Genomic DNA, 17,745 nt, shown 5'->3' with positions numbered 1-17,745 from the left:
TTTTCTCAAGATTAGCTTTCATTTTTGGGGGTTAGTTCATAATGAACTTGAATTTAAATAAAAAATTGAATTAAACTTAAATGAATTATTCAACTTCTAACTTATTAGTGTAGACGAGTTCAAGTGTACCGGAAAACAAATTTTAATGTTAGTGCCCCTAAATGAAAAGTATGATATAAACAAGAGAATGAGTAACTTTTTATAATATACTTAAATAGAACATATAACTAAATAGATAATTAAGTAAAATAAATATGGTTACTACACTTAAAAGTGATTTAATGTGTAGTATTAAAATATATTAATATCTTAATTAACGAAAATTTATATTATATTATATAATGATTATAGTTTATTATAAATTAATACAATAATTATGTGTGACTAGAATAAATGATTAAAAATTAATAAAAAATTTAAAAATAACAGCATATAATAAATAAATAAATTATTTTGTAATAACATTAGAAATATTTTAACATTAAAGCTCACTAATTTAATATAATATATATATATATATATATATTTATGTATTAATAATTAATAATATATTATCACAAAATTTAAAACCATTGGTTTAATTAATTATAACAATGGGATGATTAAACGAAAATAATTTATCAAATATTTATTTTAAAAATATTTTAATTATGACTATTAAATCACTAATTTATAATAGTAATTATAAAATAAATATATTAAATAAATAAAAATAATTATTTTATAAATAAAAAATATAAATTATTATTCTTATTACTATGGTTTAATTTTTTCCTTAAATTAGAAAAAATTAAACCATCGTCTTCCTCAGCAGCAGGCTAGCGGGCCACGACTACGGAAGCGGCACTCCGACGGTACTCCGAGAGTGAGTAGAGAGGGAGGCCGAGAGGCTCAGCCTCCTGTGCTCTGCGACAAAGGTCGAGAGGGAGAGGAGAGGGAGGCTAAGAGGGAGGAAGGTCGACGACGAAGGGGGCGAGGGGGGGGGGAGAAGCAACGCGCGTGAGCGAATGAAATGGTATAATCTCACTTCAATTCAATTATTTCTACACTAACGCCATTATTTGACGAACTAGGTAATGCGGGGGTATTCATTCCACTTCATTGTGGACTAAACCCCCCTTTGTAATATGATCAAGTGGTCGGTTGATTCTTTTATCTTCTTGTAAAAATTTGATTTTTTGTTTTATATGTATTTATTTTCCTAGGCTTTTATGTTGAAGTTATTTTGATATTTTTTTTTTTATAAAATTTTAATGATAGTATTATTGTAAATAAAACAAAATAAATAATATTCCTATAAATAGAATTTTTTTTTTAAAGATTAAAAAGATAGGTGTAGATAGGGTGGCATCGAGTCGAGCTAAGTTTGAACCTGTATATGTTCGAGTTTAGCTTGAGCTAAATACTTTAAACTCGAGCTTAGCCATCCACCTAAAATTGGAATCGAGCTTAGTCCAAAAATTTTAATCGAGTTTGAGCTAGGTTCGACCTTTAACCTACATTTAAAATATAAAAAATATAAAAATTACAAAAATAAATAAAGAGAATATTGTGATGCACTTAGTGTCATTGAATTGCAAATTATTGCAGAGAAGTCCAAGACTTTGCAATGAAGTAATGTATAATAATCAACTTAAAAAACCTAAAAGAAATAGCAAATACTTCCATCAATAGTGTTTATTTTTTTAACAAACAATCACATTAGATGTTGAGGAACCCAAAAGAATTGGACTATCAATCGTTTTTTAGGTTTGAGGTAAGTAAGAACAACTATTAACCAACTAAAGAGGGAATTGATGAAAACAATTAGAGTAAATGATATTTTCATAAAAAAAATTTATGTTAACGAATCAATTCACGAGCTCACAAGTTGAACTTGGAAAATCTTGAATTTCACTTGTTATATTTAACTAGCCTTATTTCAAGTTCGAGTTTAAGCCAAATTCAAGTAAACACTGAACTGAGCCAAGCTTTTATCGAGCCGAGCTTGAACGATTTGGCTTGGTGCCACCCCTAGGTACAGTTAACTTTACACTTAGGTTCAACCTTCTTTCTCTCATTGAGAGAAACGCCTACAATTGAATAGACAATTCATTACTTTAATATGGTTGTTTTTGTAATAAATTTAGATAATTTTTTCATAAATTAATGAATAATTATTTGTGTAAAGTGTAAGTGTGCCACCATATTTGTACATGTTGATGTCGATATTGATGTAATTGATGAATATTAAATTGGTTTAAAAAATCAATGAAAAATTAGGTCCCGTTATTGCCCCTGGTTGGAATTTTATATCCCGAGAAAAGATAGAAATGTTTTTCTTAGGATACACATTTCCAAGAAACCTCCAAATAAAATTCTATTAGTGCCTTACTAAGAAATAACATGGAAAATTTTAGAAATTTCTAACAAAAATTAAATGGACCCGTTAGTGTTTTTTTATAGGGAAATAAATAGATATTAATAATCAATCTCATACATTATTATACTTATTCGATACTTTTTTAGTAAAATAAAATATCAAATAAAAAATTACCATGAAAATTTGTATTGTGCTAAAAGTATTACAACGTTAATTGGGAAATAATTATTAAAAAAAAATTCATATGGTTTTTCCGCCCATCTTGGCTGAAAAACCTTACTTGGAAAATTATATGGTTTTTCTGATAAGAATTTTCAGCAAGAAAAGTATTTTCCAGGAAACATGAAGCACTAATGGTCCTTGAAAAATGTATTTCTACTAGAAATACCTTTATAGCATTTCTTGGAAAAGTCTCTAACGAAGCCATAATTTCTAATTGTACCAATTTGAAGGTGCGCCTTAAAATATTAATTTTAATATTTTAAAATTGTAAGAACATGTAAGTGCATAATGGTAATGAAATAATGAATCTATTTAGTAGGGTTAAACATGTAGTTTTAATATTAATTTTTTGGCAAATATTCAATTTATTTTATATCTAACTTCTTAGGTGGACAAACATGTAACATGAGTTCATAATTTTTTAAAATAAAGATTTCAAGAGAATTATAATAATGTTTGTTTTTAATTAGTTCTTTGTTACTTTGTGAAAGCAACTTTTGCTGAAAATTAAAAACTTGAGATTTAGGCTAATGTGATCTTTTAAAACTTTCTAAATGGAAGAAACCTTTAATTTACCATTGTTTGACCTATCTTACCCAAATGTCAACAATTGGTATACAACAAATTTACCTATTTCACTTTTTTAGTTGAATTAAAACATGAACAACTATCATTTGCATGAATCCATGAAATACTCCATAGTGGAGCAACGAGGACGAGTGGTAATGTCAATGACAGCTATGATTTTCTTTTTTTTTAATAATTTTTATCTTCAATCTTGAATGAACTAAGGTTTTGGGAACACAAAAAGTGAAGAGAAAAGAAAAAGAAAAAAAAAAGAGAAAAGAAGAAAAAAAGGTTTTTTTTCTCCAGTTAGGATGCCCATGGAAATGAGAGAGAAAAAGAAAAAGAAATATAGTTACTCTTGTTTTGATACACATGGAAAATAAAAAAGAATATGAAAATTAATAATATTTTAAAATTTTGATGATTAAGATTTTCTCTTAAGGTTTTATTTCTTTTATTTTCTCCCCAAATTCCATCATTTTGTGAGAGGCTCAAAATAATCTCACAATGAACTTGTCATTTCCATTTGGTTTGACGAATGCATCAGCTACTTTTTGCACTCTTATGAACAAAATCTTCTAGCTTTTTCGGGATGAATTTGTATCTTACTATTTTGACGACATTGTGGTGTATAATAGGGACATGGAGGAGCATACACAACACATGAAGAAGGTATTGCGAAAGAACTCTCTTTTAGTAAAAAAAAAACAAAGACAAACTCATTTACTCTATTAGAGGTGTCTTTTTTGGGATATTGGATCGGAGGATGACGGATATGGATGGACGTGAAGAAGGTGCAAGCAATTGTGAATGGCGCCTTCCAACCAAAGTATCAGATCGGAGGAGCTTCCTTGGGTTCATGAATTACTATCGGAGATTTATTAAGGGATTTTAAGCCTTAGCGGCTCCCTTGATGGATCTCTTGAAGAATAAGCAACAATGACATTGGTTGAGCAAATGCCAAGAAGCATATGAGTCCCTAAAAAATGTGGTCATAAGGAACCAATCTTCCAGCTTGTTGATTTCAGTAAGCCTTTTGAGCTACCTTCTTATGCCTCTAACTTTGCAATTGGTAGTGTTTTAGAACAGGACGGACATCCGATCACTTTTGAGAGTTGAAAGCTCAACAAGACGAAACAGTGCTATACTGTTCAAGAACGTGAGATGATGGCCATAATGCATTGTTTACACACTTAGCGCTACTACTTGTTGGGGTCGAGTTTCGTAGTGAAGATGGATAACGTAACATCTAACTACTTCATGCAAAAGAAGGTTAACCCAAAGAGATTTCGGTGGCAAGATTTCCTAGCGGAATTCAACATGTTGCTCTAATACAAATCCGACATGAACAACAAAGTAGCTGACACATTAAGCCTCAAAGCTGAATTGGCTACACTTAAACTCAAAGTTTTTGCTCATTTCAACTAGGTTTGTACCATATTGATCAATCACATCAAAGTGGGTCTTAGGTAAGACTCGCAAGCTCGCAATTTGGTGGAGATCGTTGCTCTTGGAGGTATACGTCAATTTTGGCTAAATGAGGGCATCTTGTGCACAAAAGGGGGATGTCGTTTTGTTCCCAAACACGATGGTCCTCGACTCTAGTTGTTGCAAGAATGTCATGACACCAAATGGGCTAGACATTCGGGAAAAAAAACAAACACTTGCTCTATTGAAAGGCAATTATTATTGGCCTGGAATGGAGCAAGATGTGGAGGAGTATGTTCGTACTTGTCTCATTTTTCAGCAAGATAAGGTGGAAAGGTGGAAACCTAAGGGGTTCGATCAAGCCCCTACGTATTCCAGAAAGGCCATGGGAGTCCATTTCTATGGACTTTATTTCTGGACTTAAAAAAATTGAAGGCCTTGGTTCCATTATAGTGGTAGAAGATTGAGTGTCGAAGTACGATACGTTTGTAGTTATACCAGTTGATTGCACGACGGAGGAGGTAAAAAAAACTTTCATGGCCAATGTGGTGAAACATTGGGGAGTGCTGAGAACAATTGGATCAATTCATGGGTAAGTTTTAGATTGAACTTTTCAAAATTCTTGGAACTACCTTTTACTTGTAGAACAAGTTTTCATGCACAAACCGATGGGCAAAAGTAATTCTAGGATGGGTGACCTCCTGGGAAGTACTCTTGCCTAGGACTTTAACATGGTATCAAAGCTAGGCACGCCACGGCCCGCGTTCGTATCCCGTGAGAAGTGGCTCCATAATGGGCGGGGTGGGTGTCAGAATGGTTCCATCCACTCTTGTTAGAATTTGTAATCTGAGTTAGGTACTTGGTTTTCCGCACCTTAAACAGCTAGTCTTTTCGGTTTTGTATTGGTTAGGTATCTGACTCAGAACTCTGTAGTTAAACGAGCTTGGGCAAGAATATTTCTAGGATGGGTGACCTCATGGGAAATACTCTTGCCTAGGACTTTAATAGTATGATATACAATCAAAAGTGCCACACACAAATACATGCACGGCTGGGCTAAATAGGGCCACACGAGAGTTATTATCAAAAAAGACTTCGCAAACTGGTATGATAACCCCAAGCCCTCAAAAAAACCATCTGGCATCAACAACACCTTCACAACTCAAAAACATGAGCATGGCACGAAGGTGTGTGCATCCTGCTGCTACAGCCCAGGCCCGCACGCCCATGTGACCAGCTGGGTGATCAACAGGCACTTGGCAGGGTGTGGCTAGTACTTGCCAACATGCGGCTAATACCTGCCTACATGTGGCCAACAGCCAATTGACTGGCCAAGTAGCACTTTTGAGTCAAATTCAAAATTTGAGTTCCTCCTACCCAAATGGCATTGAAATATGATAGTTTGAGACAAATAAGGGCACGTGGAGTTTGACCCATTTGAATTTGAATAATATGAGATTTGCCTTGGTTATGTGGCAAATTCTCATGGACTCGTGTATTATAGGGGATATGGGTGGCTTATCCTTGATTTGTCCATAAATAAGCATTGTAAACTTGATGTACTTATCTTGAAATTCATGCAAAAAATACCTCAATTCTGCCAAAGCTCATTTCTCTCCTTGTCAGCTTAATTTCCCCTTGAAACGAAGACTTACTAGCCTACTTTTCACCTAAGTCAAGTTGCACATTGTAGCTTTGGGATTGTTTCCTAGCCTGATATAGTCGTGTGACTCTTAAGCTAAAAGAGAAAACCTCTAGAGATAAAAGTGAGAAATTCTCTTTATGGTGTTAAGAGCTATTACCCATTATTCCTTAATCTTTCATAATAGGGAAACTCATTGGGATATCCCAGTATGACATACTTTCTCATTCTTTTCCCTTTTTCTTTCCCCTTTTGGGCCTAATATAGTCAGTTTTCACCAACCTAGCTATAGCACAACTAGTCACTGTACCCTTTACATGCTCTAATCTTAACATAAGAAACTCCAATACTCCAAACATTGTGGTCCTAGTTTCAGAAAGGTTGTGTCCTAGTTTAAGAGAAACCCAAGAAAGGCTGTGCTGAAAAGAGATACACAACATCTATTAGCCTTCGAGGTCTACTTATTTTTCCAAAGGTAGGCAAAAAATGGGTTAAACATGAATAGTACTACACTCTTTGCAATTTTTCTTTTTATCATAAATGTATGAACATAAAAACACTCCGTTTAAATCATGTATTGGTTCTGAGGAACAACATCACATTTCCTTGAAATTACTGACCTTTGTAGAAATAAGACAATAAGTTCTCCTGTCCCTTTTAAATCTCCATTAAAATCAGCTAGGCTAAGGTCAGGCTCCATGTGATAGAGGCAAACAATTGGGGGACCCCCTTCCTCTCCTTCTAAATTATCAAAGAATGGAACAGATCAGAGCCAAGTCTTTTCCCATTTTCTGTCCAAAGTCATGCCCTCATTATTTTGGTAGAGAATGAAGAAGAAACACAAACAGAAAACCATGAGCTGGCTCTTGCTAAGCCATATAATTCTGACTTCATTGCAACATATGTTGGTTGTCCTAGAAAAACAGATCACAAACATTAACCTCTCCTCTACAATCTTCATTCTCATTGCTGCATTTGTAATTATACCGAATACCCATTCGTACGATATCGATCGATCTTATTCGCAAATACGTGATGCTATTTAGTACTATAATAAACAATCAAATGCAGCATGCAAAATAATTAACAAAAGAGTAGTGTCACTGGGAAGGTATCCATCTTATGCAGGACAAAAGAAGATAAACTAACTCCATCTTCCATATTATTTAATGCAGATGCTTAAGCAGTTTTATTTTTTAACAAATGGTGATAGATACATGATGGTGAAATCAAGTAAAGAAGGCTTTTCATGAGGCCACGTGAAGGGTGAAGTAGACCATCCCTGACCCAATAAAGCTTAATATCAATCAGATATGGATTAGGGAATATGTATGATTTGCTCCAAATTGCAAGTGAAGTAGCTGTTAATTTACTTAAACTGCTTTAATAATAAGATGAATTGACCAAAGTTCCTTCCCTTTGTGGCAAGGTGGCTGAGACAATAAGGACCACAATAAAAAAATGCTTGTCTTTTTGGCTACAAGACTAGAAGCAACCAAAGTGTCTCAAGTGCATGGTGGGGTTGATATACGAGAGTATAATTGAAGCAATTCCAATGCACAAATCATGAATCTATCTATCCATATAGCATATGGTGTAATTTGGAGAATATAATTTTGGGGTACCACTATACCCTTTAAGTGGAGAGGGGGGACCTACACTTGCTATTGGAATGTGAAAGTAAACGTTCTTTTTCTCTGCCGACACAAAACAATCTTATTACCATTTTGGTGCAAAATATGCGAAAAACTATCTCAGCCGTCCGGTCATGATCAAACCTATGGTTGAACCCGGTAATTAACCGTCCTGCCAATTTGATGATCAATTCGGTTTTAATAATTGTTCATTTTTGTAGCTCTGCAATCAACTTTAGGTGGATTCGTCCATTAATGAAAATGTCACAGTTTTATTAAATGGCTTTGATTGTCAAAGTTAGATCAATGTCACTAAGCCGCTAATCACACATTATTTCGTATTAAATGGCCCAATTGTTTGGTTTGGTTTGGTATATTACAGGTCTGGCGTTTGTTCAACCCACTTTTGGTCATTCTTCAAAGTCTGACGTTAAATTGGTAGATGTTCAAAGTCTGACGTTACTGTACAGGGGACCAGCGGCCAGTCGGCGTACGAAGAAGCATGGCCATGGGCGACCTCCATTAAAGCATCCTTTCACTGTTTTTTTGCTCTCAAACCACTTCTTACTCCGGTTACTCTCGGCTCCTCTACACTTACATAGGCATTGTCGTTGGACTGGACGCTAGTACTCGTAACTGAAGAAGTAGGAAACACGTTGGTAGTTGTGCTATTCGCAATGGCAGATTTTGTTTTCAGCACTTACGGAAGCTCTAGGGTTTCGAGCATCCGTTGATGGATATTTAGAATTTCGGACTACGCTTCCGGAAATGTCGGGGAGTGGGGGAATAGCTGAATGAGATCCGCGGCATTGGAGTCAGTGGTTGACTGGAAGCTGATGAGGAAAAGGCAATGTGTGGAACGGAAACTTCTCTTGCAGGTGATGCAGTAGAATTTTCATCGAGGTTTTGGCATCCATTTGCTGCCACCGTGTTTAATGGAGAAAACAGCTGATGCTTATTACAGGAAAGTTGGATCGAAGCATTGGGACTGCGAATTGAGAGGGAACTGTGGGGGTACAAAATAGTAGATCAGACTGAGGATTGTTGGGGCTATTTAAGAATTTAAATGACGAGTATTTACAGTGACAATTAGATTTGTTTTCTGACGCATTGGATCTAAGGAAATGGAATCTAAAATGGATCAGTATGAAATTATGGAGCAGATAGGTAGAGGTGCTTTTGGAGCTGCCATTCTTGTGCACCACAAGATAGAAAAGAAGAAGTAGGCGGTTCTTTCAATTCCTGCTCTTGAACTTGTTTGTTGTACCGTTTGCTGTTTTCTGTTCATTCTTAATGTTTGCCAAACTCCAGGTATGTTTTGAAGAAGATCAGGCTTGCGCGTCAGACTGAGCGGTGTCGGAGATCTGCCCATCAGGAGGTGAGTTGACTCTTTAAGACGACTGATATGGAGCAGGCCACCTTCTTTCTTGTCTCTGGCATCTTTTGTTTTTTAGAGTGGTTCGCTGACGTATTTTTTCTCTCTTTTGCTAATGCGAACTTCTAGATGGCTCTGATTGCGCGAATTCAACACCCTTTTATTGTTGAATTCAAGGAAGCGTGGGTTGAGAAGGTGAGAATATCAATTTGTGTACCTTACCTTCTGCTTACTTGTTTATTTCTTGTTGAAATATCTAAACTTCGAGACGGGTGTGTAGGGTTGCTACGTTTGTATTGTCACTGGCTACTGTGAAGGTGGTGATATGTGAGTCCTATTGAAAATCCGAAGACCAATCTTGAACGTTCAACATTAAATTCTTACTATTTAACACTTAAGGCTTCTTATTATAACAGGGCAGAATTGATGAAAAAATCAAATGGCGCATTATTTCCAGAGGAGGTGATCTTTTTCACTCGTTTATTTACGAATGTTGCTTTAGTTTTTGATAGTTTCCTGATACTTTTTAATATGTCTCAGAAACTATGCAAATGGTTCACACAACTGTTGCTGGCTGTTGAATATTTGCACTCCAACTTTGTGCTGCATCGGGATCTCAAGGTTTGCGAATAATGAAAAACACGTTAAACATTTTCTCCTGTATACTGGAACAATTTGGTTAATTTGTCTCACACTTGTTTGGCAGTGTTCCAATATATTTCTAACAAGGGATCAGGATGTTCGCCTTGGTGAGTGTTCCATGACAATATTGTATATAAATAAATGGATAACGGTATTTGTTACCCTGGATTGGTTTCATTTCTGAACCCTAGGTTTTGACATAAACTATGATGGCTGTGCAGGAGACTTTGGACTAGCAAAAACTCTGAAGGCAGATGATCTGACTTCTTCTGTATGTGCAATTTTACTCCTCACTTAAGCTTATGTTCCATTTGGAGTGACTTTTGTATCCTTCCTCATCTTCTTAAGTTGTAGAGGAGATCAAGCATGGTTTGGTCAACGTTGTTCAATAAAGAGTTAAATTGTGGAGGATTATATTCCTAATCTTTTACAGTATAGAAAATTATTTCAAAGTTCTCATGACAGACTGCAAGACCACATCCAATGGTTGGATCACTATATAAACTTAACTAATATAAGGGGATATTGAATAGAACAAATAATTTGAAACACGCTGCACAATAACTCAACTTAAACTAGCAATGACATTGGTCCTTGTGGTTGAAATAATCATCATGTGCTGCCGTTCATTAGATAGCTGTTTGGGTTCTTTTCTTTCTGATTGCAGCAGCCCTTACAAACATATATCTCTTTATTAAATTGCTTCGACCAATTTTGTTATCATGTTGAGGGTCTTTTGACACTTCTATGTACTAAGATTAATTGATTAACATTTGCATTGTAATCTGGACCTCCTTGTTCCTGTTCTTGCTCCATAGGCCTTGTTGTGCTTTGTTTTACAAGGTAAGGTTCAGTCACATTTCTTCACGTAAGAAGGAACTGGCTCTGAAAGCTTTGGGTTGATAAATTAGTATTGTTGCTGTAGTACTGCTTCAGTTCGTCTTAATACTTTATAATTTAAGTATTAGTGAAGATTTATCACAATGTCTGATGAGAAAACAGTTCTATAAAATGATCCTGACTTCATTTTGATGAATTTTCCTTTCATTGGTAAATTAGAGGTTGTAAAGTGCTGCTATTTGGGTCATCCATTCTCTCTATATGCTTTGTCTATGGTATTGGACATCAAAATATGCTAAAGCTTATTTCTGAACACTTGGTTTGACAATCAGTTCTGGGTTTTCATTCTTCAGGTGGTGGGTACCCCAAATTACATGTGTCCAGAATTGCTTGCTGATATTCCATATGGATTTAAATCAGATATCTGGTCCTTGGGTATGATGTCCTTCTGCGTTTCTCAGTCTATTGCAACTTGAGTTGTGTTTTTGGTGTCATGTGGCTTGATTGTGGTTTGTTTATTGTGGAACAGGGTGCTGTATGTATGAGATGGCTGCTCATCGACCTGCCTTTAAAGCTTTTGTAAGTTTTCATTTTCTTAATATTGTACTTCTTATTCTGTATTCTTTCTATTTTTTGTTTTTTAAACTCAGTGAATAAGTTTCTCTGATTTATTGAATATTCACACACTTTCCCTCAAAAAAAAAAAAAAAACTCTGTGAATAAATTCAACGATATTACTAGTGTCACTTCAACTCAAGTTAGTTTTTGGTTTTCCACATAATAATTTTTATAATATAAATTAAAAAAATGGTTTCGACTTTATAATAATTTTTATATAATATTTGAAAAAATTGGTTTCGATTTTATAATAATTTTATATAATAAATTAAAAAATTAGTAGCAGGACTGTAGTTCTTCTACTAATATGTCAGGAATTTGTTTGAAAGCTTAGCCTCTATATTTTTATTTAGAATGAATTTGGTCCTTCATCCATTTTTTTTTTTTTTAAATGTCCTTGCATTTACGATGTCTTAGTAGTAATTTTTGTAAGCATCATAATTACCATCTTTCTCAGAGCAATATCACAACTCTGTTGAGGTTCAAGGAATCTTCATACTCCATTCTACATTATCATTTTCAAGTTCATTTTTAGGTTCAACTTCTTCAAATCGTTATTTACCAGTTCCATTCATGTCAGTTTCAATCTTTAAGGTTGTTCTCAGTAGTGCATCCATTGGCATCCATGAAATGCTCAAACCATCTTAAATGACTTTCATTTGTTTCCTTGTCTATTCGTTCAACAGTAAATTCCATTTAATATATTAATATGTAATTTCCTAGTTTTAGTGCACATGCATGTCAATATGCTCATTTCTGCCACACCCATCTTCCATAAATTGTTTCTTCGTGGCCCAAGATTCCAATCCACAATGCTTAACTGTTCTAACAGCCCTTGAAGTTTATCTTCTTAATGTGCCAGCCATTTTTATGTTGTTTTCTGATGATAACTGTTTGTAACATTTTTCCTACTGGTTAATGTGGTTACCATGTTGAGAAAGTTCATAATGCCTGTGATAACCTAGTTAGTTTAGCACTATGATCCAGGAAAGGGATTTCTAAGCACTTTCAGTCATGCTCTCAATTATTTGTGGGCTTGAAAGCCTTCTGAAATAGTTTAGTTATAAAGACTGTATGTCATCTTATCAGGATATGGCTGGACTGATAAGTAAGATAAATCGCTCTGCAATGGGTCCCCTTCCTGCATGCTACTCATCTTCCTTGTAAGTGCTTCTAGTGCCATGTTTTCCAAATTTGGACCTACATATTTGTTATATGATCAGTTACCCGCAATTCTTTTATCATCAGATTTCAGCGAGATCTTGTGTAGCATTGAAAAAAAAAGGATTTTGAATGAGTTTTCCTAAAATTTGTATGCAATATGATTCTTGTGAAGTACTGAAAATTTAATTCTTCAATTCAAACTAATACTTCCTGGAGATTTTTTTTTTTTTTTTTTTGAAATACTTGCTGGAGAATAAGACAGGCAATTTGCCGAAATTGTTCTATCTTATCTGTTCTGTTACATGATTTCACGAGTTGTAAAACATGATGTGTTCTAAGATAAAGGGTAAAGGGACATATATCATACTCTTATGTGGATCTGATTCAAAATTCTATAGAATTCACCTGATGGTTCAAAAGAAAGAAAATATTTTACCTGTAGAGTGTACTTGCTGGTCTGATGGCTGCATGGAATTTAAACTTTCTTTTTCTGTTTTTCGCTATTCTATTAGGAACAATCTATGACCATTATCGTGTAATTGATTCTTTTTTGCATTGTATTTTGGCAAATCATTAGGTTGTTAGTCTTACAATGCTTTCATTCCATCCCCTCCATTAGTTTTTGGTCTAGTTCTCCCTTCATTTACCTTGTTGTCAAGAGGAGAAATAGGAAGGTGAGTTTATTTGAATTTAATACTTACATTAATCACCACTTAGAGCCTCTCCTTCTGCATCTTTAGTGGCTCGGACTTGGGCCTCAAAGGGAAAGAACTCCCATGGGAAAGTAGAAAGCTCTTTTAACCATTTTCTTATCCAAAAGTTTTAATAAGAAACTGTTTTCACCTCTCATCCATTTTCTGGCAATTGGTGCTTGCTCTGGAAAGGGACATGGAGCTGGACACCTGGTCCCTCTGCCTGAACATATGAAAATATGTTTTGTATTAACCGAGCTACTACTGAATGTAGTATACATTCTTATCTGTTTAATAACTATTAGACAAATCATTTCAAAAAAAAAAATTACTAGAAAAATAATATCCAGGGTTTTAGTTGGTCCTCACTTGAGTCGATTTGTTTTTTCACTTTTTCTTTACAGGGAAACTGGATTTGCTTTTCCCTTTTTTTGTCCCCTGACCTCCTGGTATCCGGTTGAGGACAGGAACTAATTTGATTGTATGTTGCCAACTAAAAATAGTTTACTTTCCCTGGTTCTGATGCTAACCATGGTGTTATGTCTCGCTGAGTCAACTTAGATTTGAACCTGGTCAGGTAGGATCAGAATGACCCAATCCCCCCAAGTCAGAGCCGAGTCCTCCCCAACCGACCAGTGACTCAGGAAGTCCGACTCAGAATTTTAAGGTCCTGAGTTGGGTCCCGATTCCAAGTCATTACCGTGATGCTTAACCTTCTCCAAAATCAAAGGGAAAAATCTTGTCTTGCTATCTATTGCAACAGTGTAGGAATTTGATGACATTTTGAAAGACATGATTAAGAATCATTTTCAATATCTGAACGGCTACACTTTGTTAATTTTATCTACGGTTATGGAAATCTGATGGCATTGATGGGGTATCATGCAGGAAATCTCTTATTAAAAGCATGTTGAGAAAGAACCCAGAACAGCGCCCAAATGTAAGTCTCTACTGCAAACGAACTATTCTAACTAAATTTATTTAAACGCCATTCTTGACCCCTCATTTAAGGTTCTGGATTGAACTTGACAGGCATCAGAAATTTTAAGGCATCCTTACCTGCAACCATATGTTGATCAGTATCGGATGTCATTGGGTCCTATAGCCTGTGCACCAGAAAAGCCCATATCTTCCGCTCGAAATGGTAGTCGTAAGAACGTAGCTGGAAGTCAAAATAGTAGCATTTCCAGTAGTGACAGAGACAGTTTACACTCCAGTGAGAAAAACATCTCGGCAGTGGTTTTTGATTGTGACCACAAGGGAACTGAGACAGATATGGCTTTTACCAATGATGGGATTGTGTGCAATAATGGCTGTGTTCACTTGCAAGGAGATGTTGAATGTCTTCGAAATGATGAAATAAACCCATCTGTGCCTTTCACCGAAGCAGATGACCGGGATCCACCAGTACCACCTCGTAGTGAACAGAGGTCTAAAACTGAGTCAAAACAACCAAAAATCATTAAAAATATATTAATGGCTCTTAAAGAAGAGGGGAAAGTAAGAGAAACCACCTCCCCTATTAGAGGCAACCGTTTAAAAGCTGTAGGGATGTCCACCCAAAAGACCAACACTGAGCCTTCTCCAAAGATACCCAAACCTAGTGTCAAGCAGAATGCAGATTCACCAAATGTTACACCAGGCAAGGGCCATGGGGAATCTGTGAAACGGGTTCCAGGTTCATACTCCTTAAAACATTTGGTGAGTTTCAAAAACTTATCTCCTTTGGTCCCACTGAATGTAACTTGGTGCAGTTTTGTTATATTTTATGAATCTTTATTAGTTTATGAATATAATCTGTTTTCTGCTGCAGTTACCGGTATCTGAGTCATCACCAAAGTCAAAAGCTACCAAACCTGAGGGGGTTTTACCTGCTTGTCCCACAAAACAAACTATGGAAGATGGGGTCTCCAAAGGGAGGCAACGAACACCACCTTCACAGTTAGCAAAGAGGCATTCTTCTCCACCAGTGAAACGTGTAGGACCTGAGAACTCTGATATTGCTGGCACTGGGATAAAGCAACCACTCTATAATGTGACACCTGGACAAATGGTGAATATTCCTGATGCAACTGAAAGCGCCTTGAAGCAGGTGGGTACTGTGATTCTGCAGGAGCCAGACATAAGTTCTTCTGTGACACCTTCAAAGGAAACACTGTTTGGATCTAGTTATGCAAAGGTATCATCCCAGCAAATCCAAAACGTTCAGGTTTGCCACGAGACAGTACCTTCAGCAACTCTGGAGGAGCAGGCTGAAGTATTTTCACCAAAGTTGCTTATTGAGCCCCATGAGAGACTCACTCGTGAAGATAGTCCAGACCCTGACCAGCCCAGTTGTGTTATTCCATTTTGTACAGAAACTGCTAGGAGTGAGAGACCGATTGTGGAAACCCATGAACAGTGTACTAGTATATCTTTACTGGGGTCGGTTAAAAGCTCTGAGGAAAAAATTGACGATCTGCAGTATAATGTAACCAATAGTCACAACATAAGCTTGAACCAGGTGGCAAATCCTCCGTGCCAGAGCTCTGACCCAGAAAACATCCTTGAAGAAGACGTCCCTAGAAGCAAGATAAACAGACCAGATTCAATGACTAATACATGTTTCCCAGTGCCACCGGGAGATGACAAGTTCACTGTGAGAGAACTGCTTTCATCTGTAACTGATACATCTCTTGTGACTTTAGATTCCCAGAAGAATGTTCATCCCATGGAGAAGGTACAAGCCCCTACTCAGACAATCGAGAATCAGGTGGGTCCCCATTTTAGACCAGCTTTTGATGATGTCATACATGTAATACGACACAGTAGCTTTCGTGTTGGTAGCGAGCAGTCAGTCATGGAGACAGTAGAGATGGGTGTTCAGAACAAGGATGTAGGGAAATTACTGAATGTGGCCAGAGAAGAGGTGGATGTAAGAAATGCGGCACAAATGACTCTGAAAGCTTCTAATTGTTCAGAGGCCGTACCTGCAAAACCAAACACACCACTGAAACCTTCTAGTTGCTCAGATGGTTTGAATCATAAACCTAACTTTGTTGAAGATGTTGGAATTAGAGAGACAGTGGTGAAGAACCCAGAGTCTACAGTCACACAGACTAATTCCCTAGTAAATGTGAAACCTGAGGTGCCTGTAGTCACCCAGAAGGAAGAGACTGATTCTCCTGTAAAAGAAATACTGGATGTGACATCTTTCAGGCAAAGGGCAGAGGCGCTGGAGGGACTTTTGGAGCTTTCTGCAGAACTCCTGCAGCAGCATAGGTTGGAAGAGTTGGAGGTTGTTCTTAAACCATTTGGAAAAGATAAAGTTTCCCCACGGGAAACTGCCATGTGGTTGGCGAAGAGCTTGAAGGGGATGATGTTTGAGGATACAGGACGGTCAGCTTGAGAGAGATCGAACAGCACTGGTAAGTCATCAGATTCTTCTGTTTTATAATCTGTCAATTGCTGCAGATTCCATATTAAGTGTAGAAAAATGTAGCAGTTTCTTCGGATTTTCTCAAAAAATTTCTCTTTGTATTCTTTTTAGATGGAGACGATGAACACTGTATATAGTGAATGTAATATTCTCATGAACGAAATAAATCTCCTTTGAATAGAATATGTTCTTATTCCCGTAAGACTGTTAAGGGGAGATGTTTATGAGGAAATGATTGATTTTGTGTTTTCTTTTTGTCTCCTTCAGTTTTCTCCAGAATTACCTTTCGGATCTATGATCTATGACTAACCAAATGTAATGTAATGCCACAGTCGGAGCAGATTTGTTGCCTGGGTTTTGCTACACTGTTATCTATTGGATTTTGTGGTTGCTATGGGACTAAACATGTGGGACCCATCACTCAAATATGGGTTTAAACATGCTATGCAAACCCACTAATCCTGCAAAATGGTGGGATGCAATCTAGACTTTAAATTGGTTATATAATCAATTATATTTATTTTGTTATAAATTTTTTATGTATAAATAAGGGTATTTCAGTCATTTTTTAAAATATATCTTGATCTATACTAAGGGTTAGTTAGTAATTTTCCTTTAAAAAACTGTCTTAGTAATCTAATACAATGTTTTAATTAATGGATTCTTTGAAATTAAAATAGTTGTAGCCAAACAATGCTTTTCTTTTAAAGAGACCTTTCACAGAGAAGAAAGATATAACCCGAGTATAGTGGCAATGACGTAAAAAAAGGGTATTGATGTAATTTTTATAATATTTAATATTATAAATACATGTCAAAGAAGAGGATTAGGTAGGTCACTGAATCCCTAATATTCATTCCCTCTTAAGATTTATACTTTTTATCTTCTCCTTTCTTCATCTTCCTTCTCTTTTTTCTTCGCTTCGACTTCTCTTCTTCCTTTGACTGATCAATCCATAATCTTCATCATGGGACCCTATGAAGAGGAATAACTTTGAATATCATTTAAAGATTACTTAAATTATTAGGCCGCTTACTTGCTTAATGGGATTAAATTACTTAAGTCTTATTTTTGCCTATTACGTTTTTAAAACACAAAAAACTCACTTTTATACATAAAAGATCGATATTCTAAGAAATAA

General features: G+C 35.9%; 1 protein-coding gene across 2 annotated transcripts; it reads left to right on the top strand.

The window, feature by feature from the left end:
- The first annotated feature begins 8,347 nt into the window (after positions 1-8,347).
- Positions 8,348-16,859, top strand: LOC137957121 (serine/threonine-protein kinase Nek5-like). 2 transcript variants are annotated; one of them, XM_068804843.1, is made up of 15 exons: positions 8,348-8,733; positions 8,820-9,077; positions 9,167-9,233; positions 9,360-9,425; positions 9,511-9,557; positions 9,647-9,692; positions 9,771-9,851; positions 9,937-9,979; positions 10,094-10,143; positions 11,066-11,147; positions 11,242-11,291; positions 12,420-12,493; positions 14,075-14,126; positions 14,219-14,887; positions 15,000-16,859. In XM_068804843.1, the coding sequence occupies exons 2-15, from the start codon at positions 8,980-8,982 to the stop codon at positions 16,572-16,574; spliced, it is 3,000 nt and encodes a 999-aa protein (XP_068660944.1). In that variant the 5' UTR covers positions 8,348-8,733; positions 8,820-8,979; the 3' UTR covers positions 16,575-16,859. The 2 variants fall into 2 exon arrangements, with proteins under 2 accessions (XP_068660944.1, XP_068660945.1); XM_068804844.1 differs by having other exon boundaries at positions 8,804-9,077.
- Positions 16,860-17,745: the final 886 nt, after the last annotated feature.

Source organism: Aristolochia californica, unplaced genomic scaffold (genome assembly GCF_029961685.1).
Source record: "Aristolochia californica isolate CCGP_79_NKW_82.1479 unplaced genomic scaffold, dmAriCali1.0.hap1 SCAF_2, whole genome shotgun sequence".
Lineage (NCBI taxonomy): Eukaryota > Viridiplantae > Streptophyta > Magnoliopsida > Piperales > Aristolochiaceae > Aristolochia > Aristolochia californica.
The sequence above is the reverse complement of the archived record's forward strand: the minus strand, read 5'-3'. Positions and strand labels throughout refer to the sequence as shown.

What these genes read in the sequence shown, in the direction of transcription:
- LOC137957121 (XM_068804843.1), top strand. Translation starts at nt 8,980, where the DNA reads ATGGAATCTAAAATGGATCAGTATGAAATTATGGAGCAGATAGGTAGA. An exon ending in GCATGCTACTCATCTTCCTT is followed by an intron (nt 12,494 to 14,074) that starts GTAAGTGCTTCT and finishes GGTATCATGCAG; the next exon opens with GAAATCTCTTATTAAAAGCA. An exon ending in CATACTCCTTAAAACATTTG is followed by an intron (nt 14,888 to 14,999) that starts GTGAGTTTCAAA and finishes TTTCTGCTGCAG; the next exon opens with TTACCGGTATCTGAGTCATC.